The 19491-nt window shown below is 33.7% G+C and overlaps 1 protein-coding gene across 2 annotated transcripts in view; it reads right to left on the bottom strand.

The window, feature by feature from the left end:
- Positions 1-19491, bottom strand: part of LOC135128234 (ras association domain-containing protein 10-like) — a 63731-nt gene that overhangs the window by 1604 nt on the left and 42636 nt on the right. Inside the window, exons 1-2 of one of the 2 annotated variants that reach the window (XM_064055141.1) lie at positions 15692-15796; positions 5151-5335 (exon numbers count right to left, since the gene is read on the bottom strand). In XM_064055141.1, coding sequence (XP_063911211.1) covers positions 5151-5330 — 180 coding nt within the window. In that variant the 5' untranslated portion in view covers positions 5331-5335; positions 15692-15796. Of the gene's footprint in view, positions 1-5150; positions 5336-15691; positions 15797-19491 lie in introns of those variants that run through there. The other variant, XM_064055134.1, reaches the window with a different exon arrangement.

Below are 19491 nucleotides of genomic sequence, written 5' to 3'. Positions count from 1 at the left end.
AGTTATGGTGAGTGAAGACAAAAATAGACGACTATTATACAAGTTTAGTAGGTCAGTTATAGTTCAACTCAAGGAGATACAGTGATGCTGAAGGGTTTAAAAGGATGCCAGCGACTGGAAGATAAAGGTCTTAATTTTTGCTTTTAAAACACATATTACTAAAAAATAGTTCACAGTGTAAATATTTTAGTTGTATCGCTTCAGTGTATAAACACCAAATCGACGCCACTGACGTACGTTAATGCAACGTTGTAATCAAGTAATCAAGACAGCTAGGTCATTACTTAAATATAGTGGTAAGTGTAAACCGACAACTGACCTTGAATAGACTAATTAGGGTCGAGTTTTCCACAAACGTTAGACATCGGCTGACGTAAATTCTCGTAGATGTAGCTGAATGTATTTCGCTGAAGAGTTACGAAAGCTTTTATACTTTGAGGTTTTGTATGTTTTATAATGGGGATTTTGTTCTGACTAATCTCTTGAATCTGCAGTTTTTATTTATTCATTTGTGTGAAAAATGATGGAAGGAATCTTTTTTGAGGATTCGACAACCCAAGTCAAAATGACAGTCGGAGCATGGAAGCTGACCTAAATTGAGTTTTTTTAAGATCTTTTAAAGATGTAACTGGAAGACCTAAATTGGTCAGAATTTGGTGGCATTTGATGACATGCCAGAAATTACACGAGAACACGCATTTATAGCTTGAATTTAAGCGTTTTTTTGGAATTTCTGTGTCCTGAATTACTTAAAACATTATAAAAAAATGACCCGGCCATCAGAGAGTAGGAACTAGTACAAAACGTATCCTTTGTGGAATCTGAGCTGATCTGGGCACAATGTACTGTTATATGGGTCAACAATAAAAAGATTTACAGTGTTATCTCAGCGTTTTCTATGACAATTAGATTTCTGAAACGTTAAGAAACATGATGAGGAATTCTGGAACAGACGTTTTTTAACAATTTGACTACATCAAAACGACAACATGATGGTGCACACCAAAGCTATAGGTATCAGAAAGTCGGAACTGATCCAAATGGTAACCTCTGTGGAATCTGATACGATTTCGATGAACTAAGTAAATATGTACACCAAACTAAAAAATGATTTGGGTGTTTTCTCGGTATTTTTTGACTGTTAGATATCTGGAAGATTAAGAAACATGGTGAACGATGAACGATCTTGAATCTGATATTTTCTGAAATTAAGACCACTCTTACTAAAACTATATCAGCCAAAACGTGATAACTGACCTAAATGATCTCAATTTCAGAATGCGATTTAGTCAGGTCAGGTCAAATCAGATCAGTTTATTTTCAGAATGTGAAACGATTTAGTCAGACTCGAGTTTGAGAGACCCAAAATGCTCAGAACTCGATAGGAAATAACTGGATCCAAAAATTTGGCGAGAAAATTGTTTGGAGCGAAAATGGAGACATTTTTTTAGATATTTTTTATCACAGTAGGGTATTTCGAAAAATTGGAACAAAAATCTTCTTATATTGTAACCTTCTCCACTAAGATCACTTCCAGTATGTCACCAAACTATAGTCCTCCGACTATAGTTCAACAAATTCAGCTTCTTTGAAAAATTATAAAATTCGATTTTTCGAACACATTGTAAGAAACAAAAAAGTCCAAACTGCATTATCGAACATTCTTGTATGAGCTCCGGTTATAAGTAGGTATATGCATAAAAGTTTGCTTAATAATTTCGAGAATTTGAATGCTTCGGGGAAGACCTCTGGGCGGATTCATAAACCACAAGTGCAGGCTATTTCATAAAATTTATATCCTGTTTACTATAAAAAGTTTTGAGGGGACTTCATCACATTGTTGGTGGGATGATCAGACACATTTTGGTTAGCGTTTTACAATCTACATGATATTTCTAAAATACATATAAAATTTTACGACAATCGCTCAGTAGTTTCGAAAACTATCTGTTTCATAAACATCGACGCAGGCAAACAGAACGGAAGACCTATTTTTTCGTAATGTAGAGATCACGAAATATCTAGAAAACAAGGAAGTAGCCATTTGTCGGATGATCCCAATTACAATAATTCCTTACCATACGCTAGGAAAATAAAGATAGAATCAAGTGGTGCGTCTGGGAAAAATAGTAAAAAAAATCCTTTTGGTGTTTTACTTTTTACCAATCTGAAAAAGTTTTGGGTGCCGCAGTGTTTGGGTACCCATGGGGTATTATTTTGGGAGCCCATGGAGATTTTTTTGTAAATTATTCAAAAACAAGTTTGAGGGACTTTGGTGTTCTATTTTTGGAAAATTCTGACCTGACCTGTTTTTGAGTTAATTATGTTTTTTTTTTTTTGAAAAATTTAAAACAATCTTGAGGGTCTAGATATTCCTGTTTGGAAAGAATTTGTAAGTGCTTTGGAGCTTCTAGTGTCTTTTCTTATAATAATTTATTGAAATTTCTTGCAGGATACATCATATTTGCTAAAATCAATCTTATCTTAGCAAGTTCTAGCCATAGCCGCCCACCCTTTATTTTCCTAGAGAATATGTAATTTGCCAAAATCGGTCTTAGTCTAGCAGCTACTAGCCCCGCCCACCCACCCTCTTTTTTCTTAGAAGGCATCTCATTTGTCAAAATCAGTCTTATCTTATCAGCTACTACCCCCACCTCCCGCCCACCCTTTCTTTCTTAGAGGTTATGTCATGCTAAAATAAGACCGATTTTGGCAAATGAGATGCCTTGTAAGAAACGAGCAGGTGGGTGGGTGGGGCTAGTAGCTGCTAAGATCAAACTGATTTTGACAAATGGTATTCTCTCTAAGAAGAGAGAGGGTGGTGGGCGGGGCTAGTAGCTACTAAGATAAAACTGATTTTAGCAAGTACTGGCCCCGCCCACCCGCTCTCTATTTTCTTAGAAAGATCTCATTTGCCAAAATCAGTCTTATCAAAAGAGGTACTAGCCCCTCCCACCCACCCTCTCCTTTCTTACAGGGTATGTCATTTGCCAAAATCAGTCTTCTTCTAGCTAGTAACTGCTAAGATAAAACTGATTTTGGCAAATGAGATACCTTGTAAGAAAAGAGAGGGTGGATGGGTGGATAGGGTAATAGTAGCTGCTAAAGTAAAACTGATTTTAGCAGGTAGTAGCTCCGCCCATATTTTCTCAGAGATCTCATTAATTTTGCAATGTTTTAGTGTTTTGGATTGACAATTGACGTCAAATATTAGGGAGTTGATTTTTTAACTTAAATTTCAATGTGGGAGAGCAGAAAATTGTTTTGTTAAGCTATAGTGTTTTGATGGTTTTAATGCACTTGGGTTTATTATTACAATTATGCATCAAATGTATAAAAAAATAACTGGAACTAATTTTTTGCAAGATTCCGATACTTCTAGAACTATGGCCAACAGAACAAGGTAATTGATCCAAATGGTCATCTCATAAAAAATATGACAAGAAAACTGATTTCTAGCTAAAGAGGAGAGTATTTTAGATGTTTTCCTCAACGTAAGGTACACGAAAATGCTGGAACTAACATCTTCTAGTATTTTAACTAATAGGTACACTAGGGCAAATTATTTGTTTGCAAAAATAAGTTGATAGTTTTCTAGGGCTAGTTTAGACTAATTTTTAACAGAACTCGCTACTTTTCAGGAGTGAATGTGGTTTTTATCTTGCTAGTAGTAATGTTGAAAAAGTTTTTTTAAACAAATTATTAGAAGTACTTATTACACAAAACGAGCTGTCATTTTTTAGGATTAAACTTATTAACTAGTGATTTTTCTGAAGATAGCAGCCATTTTGTTTGTCCATCTTATGGAAAATAGGAACAGAGTGTTTAACGCAGATGCTGCTTCTACCCCAGCTCCAGTTTCATCAATCTTATGTAGTAGACAGTGCAACAAAATTATAAGTAGTTTTGTTATCAGTATTAATTTATGCCAAAGGGACTCTGGCTTCAGAGAAAAAGAGGTAATTGAAGTTTTTTATGTATTGTCTTGTATCTAACTCATATTTTTCTTAAAAAAAATTGGAATTAGTTCGTTTATCTTTAAACAAATTCGCAAATCGAACTGAGAAGTTTGTGACTCTTACTAGCCTAAAAACTGCGTATCGCCACGGCATCCAGAATGTCCCAATATTATCTCTGATGACGTTTCTTATTATTTTGTGATTAAATTTGAATTTTTCTGAATTCGAATTTTAGAGAAAAAACAGTGTTAAGCAGACTGTTAATAAATATTAGCAACCTTACTGCAGAACAAGTTTTTATGCAAATGTAAGAAGTCCCACACTTCCACCAAACTGAAAATAAAACGGCAGAATTTCAGTGCAAAATTTGTTCGTACTGCAATGAAAATTGTGGTCGTTCTTGCATAACTAGTTGGGGTTTGATGTTAGCAAAATATATCTTCCACTGTAAGATTGGTGGATCGTAATTTTCAGTATACACAAAATTTTACATAAAATAATTGTAGTTGATAAATCATCTGTTTGATTTGCAAAATGATCACAAGTTGATATATCTCTACAGGAATAAGTGACTGCGAAGACAGTTCAGCTGTGAAAACAATGAAAACGAAAAAACTGGCGGTGATTTTTTGGTTAAATAATGAAAATGATTACGAAGACACGATTTCACTGAAACCAGGAAAAAATTGGTAGAAGAATAAGAGGAAACAAAAACCATGATCACTAAAACAATTTACGAAGAAAATGTAAGAACAATAATTATATTCGATTTGTATTCCAGAAAACTATAGAAACGGCCATTGAGAACCTATAATCGTATTGACAGCCCATGCGAAAATTTTTTGCACAAGAATGTTAATGCTCCTCATAATAAATGATGAGGTAATTCCTAGGAAAACTTGCTTGTTTATGCTGTCAGTGTCCGTTATTGGGAGAGCCCACTATCGAAACGTGAGGTCCACGAGAGAATTACCGTGGCTCATAGACCGGTGAGGTTTCACTGAGCCTTTTCCTCGAATAATCAATTTCAAAAGAAGTCGTGATCTACTTAATTTATCGCATAAGAAACAAGATCTCACGTTTTCTATGACATGATTGCAAAATTTATGTGTACCGATGACAATAAATCTTTTTTCTCGTATGCACTATCGCTAGTGCGATCACCACATTACATTGGCGCGGCTTATTTACCCTACTCTCTTCGTCTTGAAGAAGGACTTGAATGACGTCGTGGCAAGTGGTGTCCGCGGTGATTCCCGAAACCCATCGCTGCTCCCCTCGCACCCAGATGGGCACCTCTTCGTCGCTGCTGGCGCTGTCGTCGTCGGAATCGTCGAGGACGTGTCTTTTGGCGTCTTCCAACCACATCATGGTAACTGCAAAGAAGGAATTAATCAAGTTAGAATCTATGAACTGGTTTGTTCAAAATGGGTTAATGAAGCGTGGCGGATTTTTTCATTGTTTTGTGTTAAATGGTGGGAACTTGGTAGCCCAAGCAAGCACGTAACGTCTCGCCGGAAACACGTAATGCTCCTCCTCTTCTCCGTCTCCGCCATTTATCCACTGATTCATGAACACTTAGCTCGGTAACGCACCTTCATAGAAATTTCAGACACGGTCAATGAATTGTTATGGAAAAGTTCTCTACAACATTTCTTGACTGCCTTATCGATTTTGACCGGAACTCACTTAATTGTTTCGGCTCGAACGGATCAGGTCTGGTCGGAGCTTTTTGCTTGTGCACAGCTGACTGATTGTAGGTCAGTTATTGTTTGAAGAATAGGACTGCGGCCACAAAAGTGGAAAATATTGCGTTTTTATAATCTATGCCAATAACCAAAAATTTTCTATTAATGTTTTTGGTAAAGCAAAGAAACATGAAAAAACTCGTAACCTGAAAACAGTGGTGCAAACTGCGTTCTGATTTTTCCAATAAATGATCGATATATTGATTTTTAAAAATACGTGATGAAGAATTTTACCAAAACTGTTAAATAAAAAGTGATAGTCCTAAATGAAATCTCTAGGAAATGTCACTCCCATTCCGGTGTATTTATGGTTCACTTTGCATTCAAGCGCATTCAGAAAACAAGCTTATTTAAATCAATTTTGGCAAAGCAAAGCGTGACGATGCTTGTTGAATTATTCTCTTTAAATATTCCTTTTAAAATACAGACAGTACCACGCACTATATGTCTGCAATGGTAATCGCGTGGTTGGCGCCTGGCTTGACCTCATTGGAAACCAATCTTATTATCCTAGAGTTTAAAATTTGGACGGATTCTGCAAAACTAACAATGTTCTTCTGCATTAATTAAGGAGATAATTGCATATAGTAAGGCATAATATGAGGCGCATGAATTTAACAAAAACTTGAATATTCTCATTACGGTGTGAAGACAGGCCAAGACGGCAGGTTGTTCTTTTTAAACAATAAGTTCACGACAGTTATGTCAAACGAGCCGTATCACTCAATCTAACCATTACATTAATACCAACTTTCGTCGACAAAAAGTTACTACAGTCTGGCACTTTTACTACAATAAAGCTGATTATGCAAGTCATGTCGTCGTTTTCAGTTGATTGTTAATATCAGTGACTCAGTCCTTCCGCATTTGCTCTTCTTAATCTGTAATACTAAACAAATTAACTAGCGGTAGATATTATTTTTAATAATAACAGACTGCGAAAGCTCAATTATCAATGGATTACTTTAATCAAGCACGAGTCCGAGGATAATTCAACATTTAATGATTAAGCCTAAAAAAGAAGATTCTATTTAGAGAACGTGTTTGGTGCACTTAAGCTCAGAAACTGTTACATTTGGCTGCGGAAGACTACACCAAAACGATCATTTATTTCGTTTTCAATAGACAAAGATTAGCGTCCACAATATGTTACATCGATATAATGACCTGGAATAAAAACGCCATTACCTCGCAACCACGGTCAGTGCGTGTAATTTTAATTAGAAAGTATCTGTGTAGGAACGATTACTGATCAACTGTTTCGGACGCAGTTAATCCCTATTTTAATGGAAAGTGGCTATATTAGTTTGTAACATATGTCAAAATTACATTAATTGTACAGTATTTTGACCTTGGCATGATCTCATCTTCTTTACTTTAGATAATTCAGTTATTTTATAATTTAGCCAACTGTACATAATTGTTTTTTTTTTATCATAATATTTGGATTTGTGTAATTCACATTCTCCTTTCCTTTTCGTCCTTCCTCTTTTTTTGGCGCTGTGTTTTTATTGCTTTCAAACTTTTTTATTTGATTTGATAGGTGTTTTTGGCATTGTTTATTTTATTGTTTTTTGTTTTAATTAATTTATTAAGTTTATTAGTTTCGTCCTTCTTGCTTAATTTATGTTCTAACTAACTGCCTTTCTAACTGAAGTTAATTTTGTAATTATTGATTACTCTGTTCATTAGTTTTGTATTTTTTAGTAATTCGTTTTGATATTTTCATTCGCCGAGCTACCAAAAGTTTTAGGTACTTATTTCTGAAAATTAGCGTAAAAAAATAAAACGTTAAGTTTTTATATGTCTCCTTCCAGGAAACTGATTACGTCATCTCAGATTAATGTTACATAAACCTCCTTCACTTGTATTTTACTTATTTTTTGTTAATTTCACAACATAATGGATATTTTAAGGCATTGACATTTGTGGATTATAGGACGTTAAGTAAAATTTCTTCGAAAATCTGTTGACGTCATCTGCTTCAAAAACAGAATATGTATCAATAAACCTTTTCTGAAAGATCCTTCGAAATTAATTTGCCCCAAAAATTACTTATTATACCGAGCTTAGTGTAATGTACATATGTGGCAGTTATTATATTTACTTTCTGCAAAGTGACGTTGACGTCATTTAAGAAAGTTAATGTAATAAACCTTATTTCAAATGCATGTTCTTAAATGTCATCAGTTTAATGGGCATTTTGATCGATGTAATAAACATTTTAGTGCAAAGTATTGATAAAAAATATCACTGATGAAGTCACACTGTAATTTTTTTTTTGTATGGTAAATATTAAATACAAAGCTTTCACCTGGGTTTTTATCATATAGGATTACCATGGAAATCTGTATTGTATTTAGGAAGATAATTAATCTTCGGAGATTTTCTTGGTTAAAAATTACCACATAAAAGTATCATAATGTTCAAAATTAGTTATATGACCTATAAATACAAAGAATAAGTTAATATTTTATCACTGCACTGCTAAGGATCTTTAACTTTCAGGTTGTAAATTTTTATTAGTGTACAAAAATAGTGTTCTTACGAGGCAGTAATTTATACGAGTCGATAAAACCTTTATTATCACGTGATTAAGGTGCTACCTAAGAAGTAGATAACAAAATTTAAAAATCTTTGCGATCGCTTAACTTATAACTAAAACTGAAAATTTGGCTCTTCGATAAGGATTCAAATTCTTAATCCTTTAATCAAATAAATTTTAAACATTATTTTGTAACACTTTTAAATACACTTATAATAATTAATCTCGTTTTTCTTCGTGTAGAGAGAGAAATAAAAAAAAAGTTCGTAGAAGTATCTCAACACCTGAATATATTAGAGAGAAAAACAAAGCAGAATAATAGCTGACTGCGGTGTCATGTTGTCTGTAAAAGCCAAATTTATATTTAAAAGTTAATGTGGCATTTAATCTTAACTATGCCAGAAGAATAAGATATAAGTAAGTTTTAAAAATATGCAAACTCTGGATTTTCTCGATTACACAGTGTTATTTTTTTAATAATTTTTTATTAATATGCTGTTTATTACAAATGCTTCAACTCCAGTGCGGAGTCTAACAACGTTCTGGAGTTATGACCCGCTAAATTTGAAAAGTTTTTTTTAACCCAAAAATGATACCTTCTTATATATTCATTATACCGTTCCAAACAGACGAAATATCCTGCCTCAAAATTTGTTCGTAGAATTAGGGAGCTTCAAGCAAGCAAGTGCTTCACACCGCAATCCGAATTCTTGTGCCCTTTTGAAGTTAAGTGCCGTTAAATTTGCCAAAAAGTTTTTTAAATTTAAAAATGACACCTTCCTGTTACGTACTGGTCACTTCATATTAAACGAATAGAGCATCCGGTGTAAAAATTAGCTCGGAGAATTAGAAAGCTTCAGCCAAACAAATACTTCAACCACAATGCGAATTCTTATGCCATTTTAGAATTATGTCTGTCTAAATTTGAAAAACAAGATTTTTTTAACTTAAAAGTTGTCATTCCATACAAAACAAATCGAGTATCCGATCTGCAGATTTGCTCATAGAACTAGAAAGCTATAAGGAATCGAGTGATTGAAACCATAATACAGATTCTAGCACCGTTTTGAAGTTATGTCTCGTTAAATTTGAGAAAAAGGTGTTTTTTAACTCAAAAATGACACATTCCTACATCTACATCGCTCGATTCCAAACGGATCAAGTATCCGGTCTGAAAATTGGGTCATAGAACTAAAAAGCTATAAGGAATTAAATGCTTCAAATTGCAGTGTGGTGTTTTGGGCAGTTTTGAACTTATGTCTCTTTAAATTTGAAAATAGCTTTTTTTAACTCAAAAATGATACCTTTTTTAGATATTCGACATTCCATACAAAATGGAACTATTATCTAGTCTAAAAATTTGCTCATAGAACTAGAAAGCTTCAAGGAGTAGAATGCTTCAAACCATAGCTCGGACTCTTGCAACGTTCTGGAGTTATGCTTTGTTAGATTTGGAAAAAAAGACTCTTTCTTGATTTAAAAAAATAAATGACACCTTCCTATATATTCGTCACCCCCATACTAAACGGATCGAGTATCCGGTCTGAAGGTTTGTTTATATAATTAGAAGGCTTCAGCGAATCGAATGCTTCAAACTGCAATGCGCATTTTTGTGATGTTTAGGACTTTGTTTTGTTAAAGTGGAAAAAAGGCTTTTTACTCAAAAATGACACTTTCTTACATATTCTTCACTCCAGATTAAACGGATCGAATATCTAGTCTGAAAATTTGCTTACAGAACTAGAAGCCATCAAGCACTCAAGTGCTTCACACCGCAATGCGAATTCTTGTACCGTTTTGAAGTTAAGTCTCGTTAAATTTGACAAAAGGCTTTTTTAACTTTAAAATGACACGTTTTATCATATTTGTCATTCCATACAAAACAAATGGAGTATCGGGTCTGCAGATTTGCTCATAGAACTAGAAAGCTATAAGGAATCGAGTGATTCAAACTATGCTACAGATTCTAGCACCGTTTTGAAGTTATGTCTCGTTAAATTTGAGAAAAAGGTGTTTTTTAACTCAAAAATGACACCTTCCAACAAATTCGTCACTCTATTCAAAATGGAACGATTATCTAGTCTAAAAATTTACTTTTTTGAAGCTTCAAGGAATCGAATGCTTCAAACCGTAGTTCGGACTCCTGCAACGTTCTGGAGCTTTTTTAAACTTAAAAATGACTTCCTAGATATTCGTCATATCAAACAGATCGAATATCTGGTACGAAAATTTGTTTGTATTACCAGAATGCTTAAAACCCCAATGAGGATAGTGTCCGGTATGAAAATTTAGCGTAGGGTGTTAAATCTGTAATTGGAAGGTGTAAATTAAGATTAATAAGATCATAGCTTATTACTAGAAACTGTCAACGCTCACAGTAGGATATTAATAAAACAGAATGTAGAGGTTTTCCGTATATAATAAATAATTATATGATTAATCAATTATTGCAAAATGACAGATAAGTAAATAAAATTAATAAACAAGCAAAATTCCAATGTAAATTAGGGTAATTGCCATATTTTCGAATTTTTCATTAAGATTTCACTTCGACAAGCAAATTAAGCTTAATTAACAGTGACATACCTTGATCAATTAATTTATATTAAAACAACACTTCCCGCCATAATTACCGCAGACAAACAAATAATTAACCAGAATAACGACAAACACGCTATGATTTATCGTTGAATTTCACTAGTAAGCAAAAGCAAAAATCTGTCTATAAGGTTATTCACAACGCGACTCTGAAACAACATTCAAGGAAATTCGCGAAATAGCAAATGCATGATGGCAAGACATAAAATATTTTATTTTTATTGAGCGAAGTGACGGCCGAGTGCTCTTAATTAGTGTCTAGTCTGAAACGTTTCTTCTTATTAATAGTTGCTTTATAGCAAAAATTACACTTCTTGGTGTTTCTCTCTTTGACAGTTTTACTGTGAGATTAATAAATTATTTATAATTTTACCGTCGTGGCATTTTATTTGGTTTCAGTGAACGTCCGTCTGTGAGAATTTATGTTGTTTGCGTGTATCAAAAAAAAATGTTTCGGAAAGCCGTGGAACTCGGCACTGCGAGTTAAAACCGAAACGAATTGTACAAAGCAGATGTTCTTTCTGTAAAATCCGTGTTAGGCAAGCGAATCGTAGCACAGGTGGTCCACGGACGTCTTCACTGAACAAGAAATAAAGTAGTTCAACGGTAGTAGCCTGTAATCACAATCTGTTTAAAAAATCAAAACAAATAAAACCAAACCCGTAATTTAGGATGTTATAGAAGCTAGGCTTTTATGGCGTGTATTTCGGTGCCGGCCGACTCACGTGAGGGATTCTACTTTCGGAACACTGACTCCACATGATTATTAGGTTAGTCTGTAAATTTCCCTTTGATTTTTTTAGTAATACGCATGGGCGTGCTCTGTGTAAATGCGATTTTAATTTAATATTATTAGCAGCTACATGGAAGTAACGTATACTGGAATATCGCCTCAGACTGCTTCTATGCTCCTCTTCATTTAAAATGCGCATTTTAAGGCTGCCAGGCCTATAATGCCCTGCATAGATCTTGTCGTGTGTTGGCGATGATTTCCTCAAGTGCGATAAATAAATACATAAATAATCACAAAAACAAAGCGGAGCGTTTACGGTACCACAATAATTAATAGCTCATATCTAACTTAAAAAAGACAGCTCTGAATCATTCAAGATTATTATAGAATGCATTTGCTACAGTAGGTTATTCATTAACCTTTTTACTCACAAATTAATTTAATTCATGTTCCAACATAATTACAAGACACCAGGAAAACTTTACTCTATAGCAGTGGTTCGCAAACTTTTTTTATTGATGGCACCCTAAAATATTAAACAAGATTTGGCGGCACCCCGCCAAGAACAGTTTTAATTGTGACTAATTTATTATCAAAAACACTTTATCACATGATTGTATAATATGTAATTGATGTTAAGATTGATTTATAAATATTTGTTCTCCATAATTTAAGCTTGTCTTTTATAGCCAACATTTTTTCACCGGAGGTTAAAATATTTTCATTTCTACCTTGCATACTTGAATTTACATATTTTATTTTAGTGTATTTAAGTTTAATATGCTAGTTTTGAACACCAAACGTGGTCTTGAAGGAGGTCAAAAAATTGTTCAATATTTTCTGATTCAAAAAACGTTTATATCTGTTTTCTTAAAGAAGAACACGGCCTTTAGATAGCCATCTTACTTCAGTATGAAGAAAGTTAACATGTTCAGAACACATTTTCCATTACTGAACAGTTGTACGATATTAATAAAATCATATCATCAATTACTATTTTTTAAAGTTGGTTTTGTGCTTATATTTATTAAAATCATCATAAAATTTTCACGGCACCCTCTTGGGAGTTCCGCGGCGCCCCAGTGTGCCGCGGCACCCAGTTTGCGAACCACTGCTCTATAGTGATGAACTGATGATGAAGCTATCTGGAGCTTCCTCTTTGCTGTTACAAATTTTACGTTTTATTTACAATTTAAATTAATTTTGCAAATCATTACAAGTAATCCCGAAATTTTTGTTCGTGTCAATGCCCTATTGAAATATTTTATAATGAACTACGTGCTTGATTCACATAATTACATGGCTTGTGTCAGGACTAACGAGACACGAACAACGTCAATTAGAACGGTGTTAGCAACATTCATAAGGTGCATAACATAATCATATTTAAGTCAAGTCTAAGGGTGGAGAAAGCATCTTTTATGTGCTTACGGGTCTTTATTTTGGCAAAATATTCTATGCCGTTATCGAAATTTACCTTCCTCCCTTTTTCAATAAACTGATAAAATGGAAAGATTGTTTAGTCGCGCTTAGCTCATTGTGGACCTTAAGCACGATTTGATCAATTTTCATTTTGAAAAGCTTCTTTCACATGAAGCCACTAGACTCAGAATAGCCCCATTTTACGATGAATTTGAAAAGCTCCAATGTAGTCCACTGAACCGCTTCTTGGGAAAAATGTTGGTGGCTTCCAAGTGGAGCCTAAGTCGTAAAATTCCCAAAATTATGTCCTCAACACAAAATTCATCGTAGATTTTTGTCAGATGAGAATTATAAACTTCCTGTTGACGTTGAAGTTCTCATTACAGTTGCTGTCAGTTGCTGTTCCCGCTGACGTTGCTTTAATTAGAGCTAAAACTCGCTAGAAACTCCGTTGCCAAGTTGCCGTTGATAGTAATTTTGGTTAAAGGGATTGTAGAAGAAAAGTGGAGAATTTAAGTTGATTGATTACTACAAAAATTTACCATTTTAGTCATGTTTTAAGTTTCTTGTTGTCGAAATAAATCTACACATACTAAGAAAAAATGGCCAAAATGTAGCCCCGCCCACCCGCCCTATCTCCATTGTGATGAATTTTTTTATTCGTCGTGAGCCAAGAAGGCGGAGCTTAACTGCAAAATCCTCATTTCTATACGAGAAATTAAAAACATGTTTTTGAGTATCGTGTTGTTCAAAGAACACTACGTATATTCAGAAAAAAATAAAGCCAAAGATTAGACCCAACCCATACCCGCCCCGATCTCAATTCTCAATTGTGATGAATTTTTCATTCGTTGACAGATCGAGGGACGGGGCTTAATTGCAAGATCCACATTTGTCTACAAGAATTTACCATTTGAAACATGTTTTAAGTTTTTTGTTCCTAAAAGACGACTACGTATATTAAGAAAAAAGGCAAAATATAAACCCCGCCCACCCGCCCAATCTCAGTTGTCATGATTTTTTTTTTAATCGTCGAGAACCAAAAGAGCGGAATTTAAATGCAAAATCCATATTTATTTACAAAAATCTACCATTCTAAACATGTTTTAAGTTTATAAGAATTAAAAAATCATCACAATTGAGATGGGGTGGGTGGGTGGTGTTGATATTTTGCCCTTTTTTCTGAATATACGTAGTATTCTTTGAACAACGCGATACTTAAAAACATGCTTTTAATTTCTTATAAAGAAATAATATTTTGCAGTTAAGCTCCGTCTCTTGGTTCACGGCGAATAAAAAAAAATCATCACAATTGAGATAGGGCGGGTGGGCGGGCTTACATTTTGCTTTTTTGTTTTAAATGTGTTGACTTCTTTTCACAACCTCAAACTTAAAACACTCCGCCCTATAATTGCAAAATCCATATTTCCTTGCAAAAACCAATTTAACCATGTTTTAAGTTTCTTGTTATGAAAAGATGGCTATGTATATTATGAAAAAAAAGGCAAAATATAAGCCCCACCCACCCGCCCTATCCCAATTCTGATGATTTTTTTTATTCGTCGTAAGCCGAGGGGCGGAGCTTAATTGTACAATCCTTATTTTTCTACGAGAAATTACCATGTGAAATATGTTCTTAAGTAATCGTGTAATATAAGGAAAACTGAATGTATTAATTAAAAAATAAAATTAAAAGAGAAGCCCCACCCATGCGTTTCGATTTCTACCGTGATGAATTTTTCATTCGTTGTTAGTTCGAGGGGCGGAGCGTAATTGCAAAATGTATATTTTCCTATACAAATTTACCATTTTTAACATTTTTCTTGTTGTTAAAAGATGATTACACATATTGAAAAAAAAAAGGCAAAATGTAAGACTTGCCCACCCACCCTATCTCAATTGTGGTGATTTTTTTATTCGTCGTGAGCCAAAGGGAGGAGCTTAATAGCAAAATCCTTATTTCTCTACAAGAAATAAAAAACATGTTTTTCAGTATCGTGTTCTTCAAAGAATAATAGGTATATTAACAGAAAAACATGCCAAAAATTAAGCCCTACCCATATCCATCCTAAGCTCAATTGTGATGAATTTTTCATTCGTTGTCATCCCGAGGGGCGGAGCCTAATTACAAAATCGATACTTTTCTACAAAAATTTACTGTTTCAAACATGTTTTACCTTTCTTCTTGTGAAAAGAAGACTACACATATTAAGAAAAAAGGGCAAAATGTAAGCCCTTGTAGTTATAATACCTAATCTGTGTTTGAGACGAACAGCAATAAATCATGTCGATTTAAACGTCGAGAACTATTTTAACAAGGCATAAGTACTGGCAGAAAGCTAAAGTGTAGAAAATGATGGCAGTTATTTAAAATATGAGGGTTTCGGTGAACAGGTGATTAAATGGCTTAATATTAGTGGACCACATTATCTCTATCAAAATTTGATTTTCGTGGAATTAGTGCTGTTAACCAGAAAAATGTCCCCCTACACATTACCTTATTTTGGTAACACATTGAGGTTGATCTAAAAATCAACAGTGAAAAAAATTGTGTTGAAAAAGTCAGAGCTGTAAAAACAATATTTTCGTTGATGGACTATAGAAAGTAGTGTTACTAAAAAGTCCAATATAGTTTGATTAAAAAAAAGTTAGATAAATTCAATTTTACTGAACTGATTCGACTGACCTGAGTAACAATTCGCAGATTTTACGAGGTGGAACTGTTGGTCTTGATGACAGGACTCCAATTTTCGCTCGGATTAAATCGCGCACTTGAAATCAACTGCGAGCAGCCGTATACCGGAAAGCAGTGGAAAAATATCACTTTGTCAAACAGTTTATTTTCGCAACGTGTTTCATTAAAGCCTTTTAATGTTCGTGAAAAATGTCAACGTACTGTTGTAAAAGCATTTCATAGTCCGTCGCGCATAATAAACAACATTATCGAAGTTATCTCACTTCCTATAGTGCAACGAAAGCCTGTCAAGTCACTACTAAAACCAACAAATGCCTGTTAACTATCATTTAGTTATGTTTTTTTTTCGTTTGTTGTTGCGTTGGTAATGACGGAATTTAAAAAATACGACTGTATTACGGAGAAGATGTAAATTACGAACTGAAACGGTGCCTGACAACGGTGGGCAGATTCGAGACCAGTACACCTAAGCAATAAAAAATTTGTAGCAATTGGCAATATTTGATGTTAACAAGTTTGTTCTGCCTCCATGTATTTAATAAGGAAATACATATAATAAATGTTACCAGCTATCAGTTATTCAAATTGACTTAGTTCTTCGAGTCCATAAATCTTAAATAAAATTGCTAAAATGTTGTTGACGTGTGGTGATTGCAGATTTTGTTTTTATGACAAGTTTTGATATATTGTTTTAATGTTAAAGTGTTTTGTAGGACGACTGTGTGACGACTTCATTTCTGTATTATAACGTGCGATTTTAAAAAATTGTTTTATAGCCTGATATTAAATATTAACAATTCCTGATAACAATAATTACATTGTATGGTAAACGTATAGAAAAATTTATTGTTCCCACGCAAGTAGCGGTTACTCAACATTTTTAAGAGTAATAATCCTAACTGTAAGTGGTTTCGGTAAAAGTCTTTGGTTTGGGACAATTTCTGGTGAAAATGTTCCCACAAGCCAAATTTTGTTAAACTACAACAACAAATATTTCATGGCTTAGTTTAACACAATGCATATTTCAAAATAACTGATAAAAGTGATAATGGTGGTTAATGGGACCATTATTTCTTGTTTATCAAACTTATCGACCGGTAATTGTGGTAAACTCCGACTAGATAACCTATAAGTAGGTAAAAAACTTGAGCGTTTAAAAGTCCTGTTAAAACTACCTTGGTGAAGAATTTTTTGACGTCATAGACCTAATTGCTAGTTGCAAAAGTCAGTTAAGATAACGAGATAATTACGAAGTAGCAGACAGATAAGGACGGGACTTGGTAAAGTGCGTATTTGCTGATAAAGAGTGAAATCCGATAGTCAGTACAACACAGGAAACAAACTACTTGTACATGGTTCAATGATACGTTTATGCGTAATTAGTTCGGCCTAACCATGTGGAAATTAGAACAACACTATAATTCGGTCATAAATGTCATAACCAGTTATAGATTTACTAACACTGTAGGTATATTGGTTTAGTGACTTTCTTCAACTTTCAATATAATTTCAGAACCTCTACAAATTAAAAAATATAGATAATACTAATCACAGCGTAAAAAAAAGCTCTGTCGCGAAATTTTGAGTAAAAATTCAAGACAGATTCATAAACCACGAGGACATGGGTATGTTATTTTATAAAATTTAAATAGCGGTTATTAAAAAAATTGAGGGGACGTCATTAAATTGTTGGTGGGTATGATGAGCCAAATTTTAGCCATCTACACGATATTCATGACAACAATAGCTCCAGTAGATTCGGTCATTATCTGTCAAATAAAAATCAACACAGAAGGAAATGGAGGACCTACTTTTTCTTACTCAAAGAAGAAATCATGGAACGTCGAAAAACGGCAGCCATTCACCCTATTATAATATTCCCTTAGCTTAAACTCGAGAAGTAATAAATGCTGAATGTTGTTCTCACAATGAATATATGTAGGTGTTCTATATTTATTATGTATTACATAACGAATATTCAAAAAGTTTTCAGAATCGAGTAGGTTTTTCTTTTCCTTGACTTAGTCTTTTTCAAGATTATATTATTATTAATAATAATTATCAACATTAAACTTTTGTTTCGGATCACATATTGACTCATCATCATCTTCATAAAAAATATTTCTTTAGTTTTCTCCGTCGAATTTATTTTTCTTTTTCGAACGAAGACTCCATTTCAAGCCCTCTATTTTCTTAAAAGGTACACCATTTGCCAAAGTCACTCTTATCTTAGTAAGTACTAGCTCCGCCCACCCACCCTTTATTTTCTTAGAGGCTATGTCGTTTACCAAAATCAGTCTTATCTTAACAAGTACTAGTTCCGCCCACCCGCCCTCTATTTTTTAGAGGACATGCCATTTTCCAAAGTCAGTCTTATCTTACCAAGTTCTTTGTGTTAAATTCGTCACTTTGTAGAAGTTTAAATATTTTTAATAAATAAAAAATAAAAAAAGAATTGTGTATTCTGTACCTACTAGATTTAAGAAGCAACAAACTAACTTTTTGTAAAAAAATTGAAGCAAGCATGACACAGTTTCTAATTTTTTCAAATTTTGAAAATCACTGTGAAATTGAATTGAAGGACTAGAAATAATAATCACATATACCTTATCTTCCTTCACGGCCAAATAAAAAAATCCTAATATGGTAATGACATCTACTTTTCAAAAATATTTTTGCAATGAATTGTTAAATATTGAATTTCTGAATATTTTTTTACTTTATCATACTTACATTTGCGTCACTGTTTTTCATTTTTGAAAAAGTCGCCTAAAAAATCCTCAAAAAATTCAGGGTTATAGATCTTGACGTGCTGATTCCGAGAATATAGCGTGTTTAGGGTCACGGAGTAATATTTTCGGAATATTCGGTGTGAAATTCGGATTTTTTGAAATTTTTAAAAATTGCGATATTTCAATGGGCGATTCGGAAAAAACGGTTGGAGTTATCAAAGAAATGAGGCCGGAAGTGACTTCTGCCGCCCGAAATCTACAAGACAAGGTGTTTAGTTAAATTGCGAAAATCGTCGAAGAAAGGTCGAAATTTGCATATAAGGGGGTTGTATATAGTGGAAAATTTCGTTTTTGAAAACGTGATCCAAAAATTTTCAAAATCTTCAGGGATCTAGATCCTTGTTGATCCTTTGTTTTTTCGCTTACACTGTGCGGTCACCGAGCAATATTTTCGAAACAGTAATTCCTATATTAAATCATTTGAATCGTGATTTCCCATTTTGATTTTAATTTCTTCGATTTGTTCTAAAAGGTAAAGAAGCGCACAATAGTTACAAAGCCTACCTTAATCTGACAATTTTTTTATCACCTATTATATATGATTTTTATTATTAATTTGGATACGTACAATCTAAGGTAATGAAGGCAAAATATCATAAAAATTGTAGAAACTGTTTCTAAAAAGTCTAAACTAGAATATAAAACTAATTCGGTAAAATTGCTATTCCGTCTTCTACAAGCTGTAAATCATCAAAATAGCAAAATGATACTTCACTTACTTAAGGCTACACGATTTTTTTTTACTTTTTGGTCGTAATGGGTCCTTTGGTGAATGGCTACTATCATGTTTGCTACATCTTTCATGACTCCGTTTTCGTCTGTCTGTCTTCCATTTGTCGTTTGTGTTGATATTTATTACAGAGATAATTTCTGAAATTATGAGACCAACTGCTGTCAAATTTTATGTGTATGCTAAGAATATCGTGTGAATAGTCAAACTCTAACTAAAAATGTCTAATTATCCCCACCAACAGTTGGATGATTTCATCTCCAAATTTT

Source organism: Zophobas morio, unplaced genomic scaffold, assembly GCF_036711695.1.
Source record: "Zophobas morio isolate AGI-343-1 ecotype UQ-CSIRO unplaced genomic scaffold, CSIRO_AGI_Zmor_V1 ptg000002l, whole genome shotgun sequence".
Classification (NCBI taxonomy): Eukaryota; Metazoa; Arthropoda; class Insecta; order Coleoptera; family Tenebrionidae; genus Zophobas; species Zophobas morio.
The sequence above is the reverse complement of the archived record's forward strand: the minus strand, read 5'-3'. Positions and strand labels throughout refer to the sequence as shown.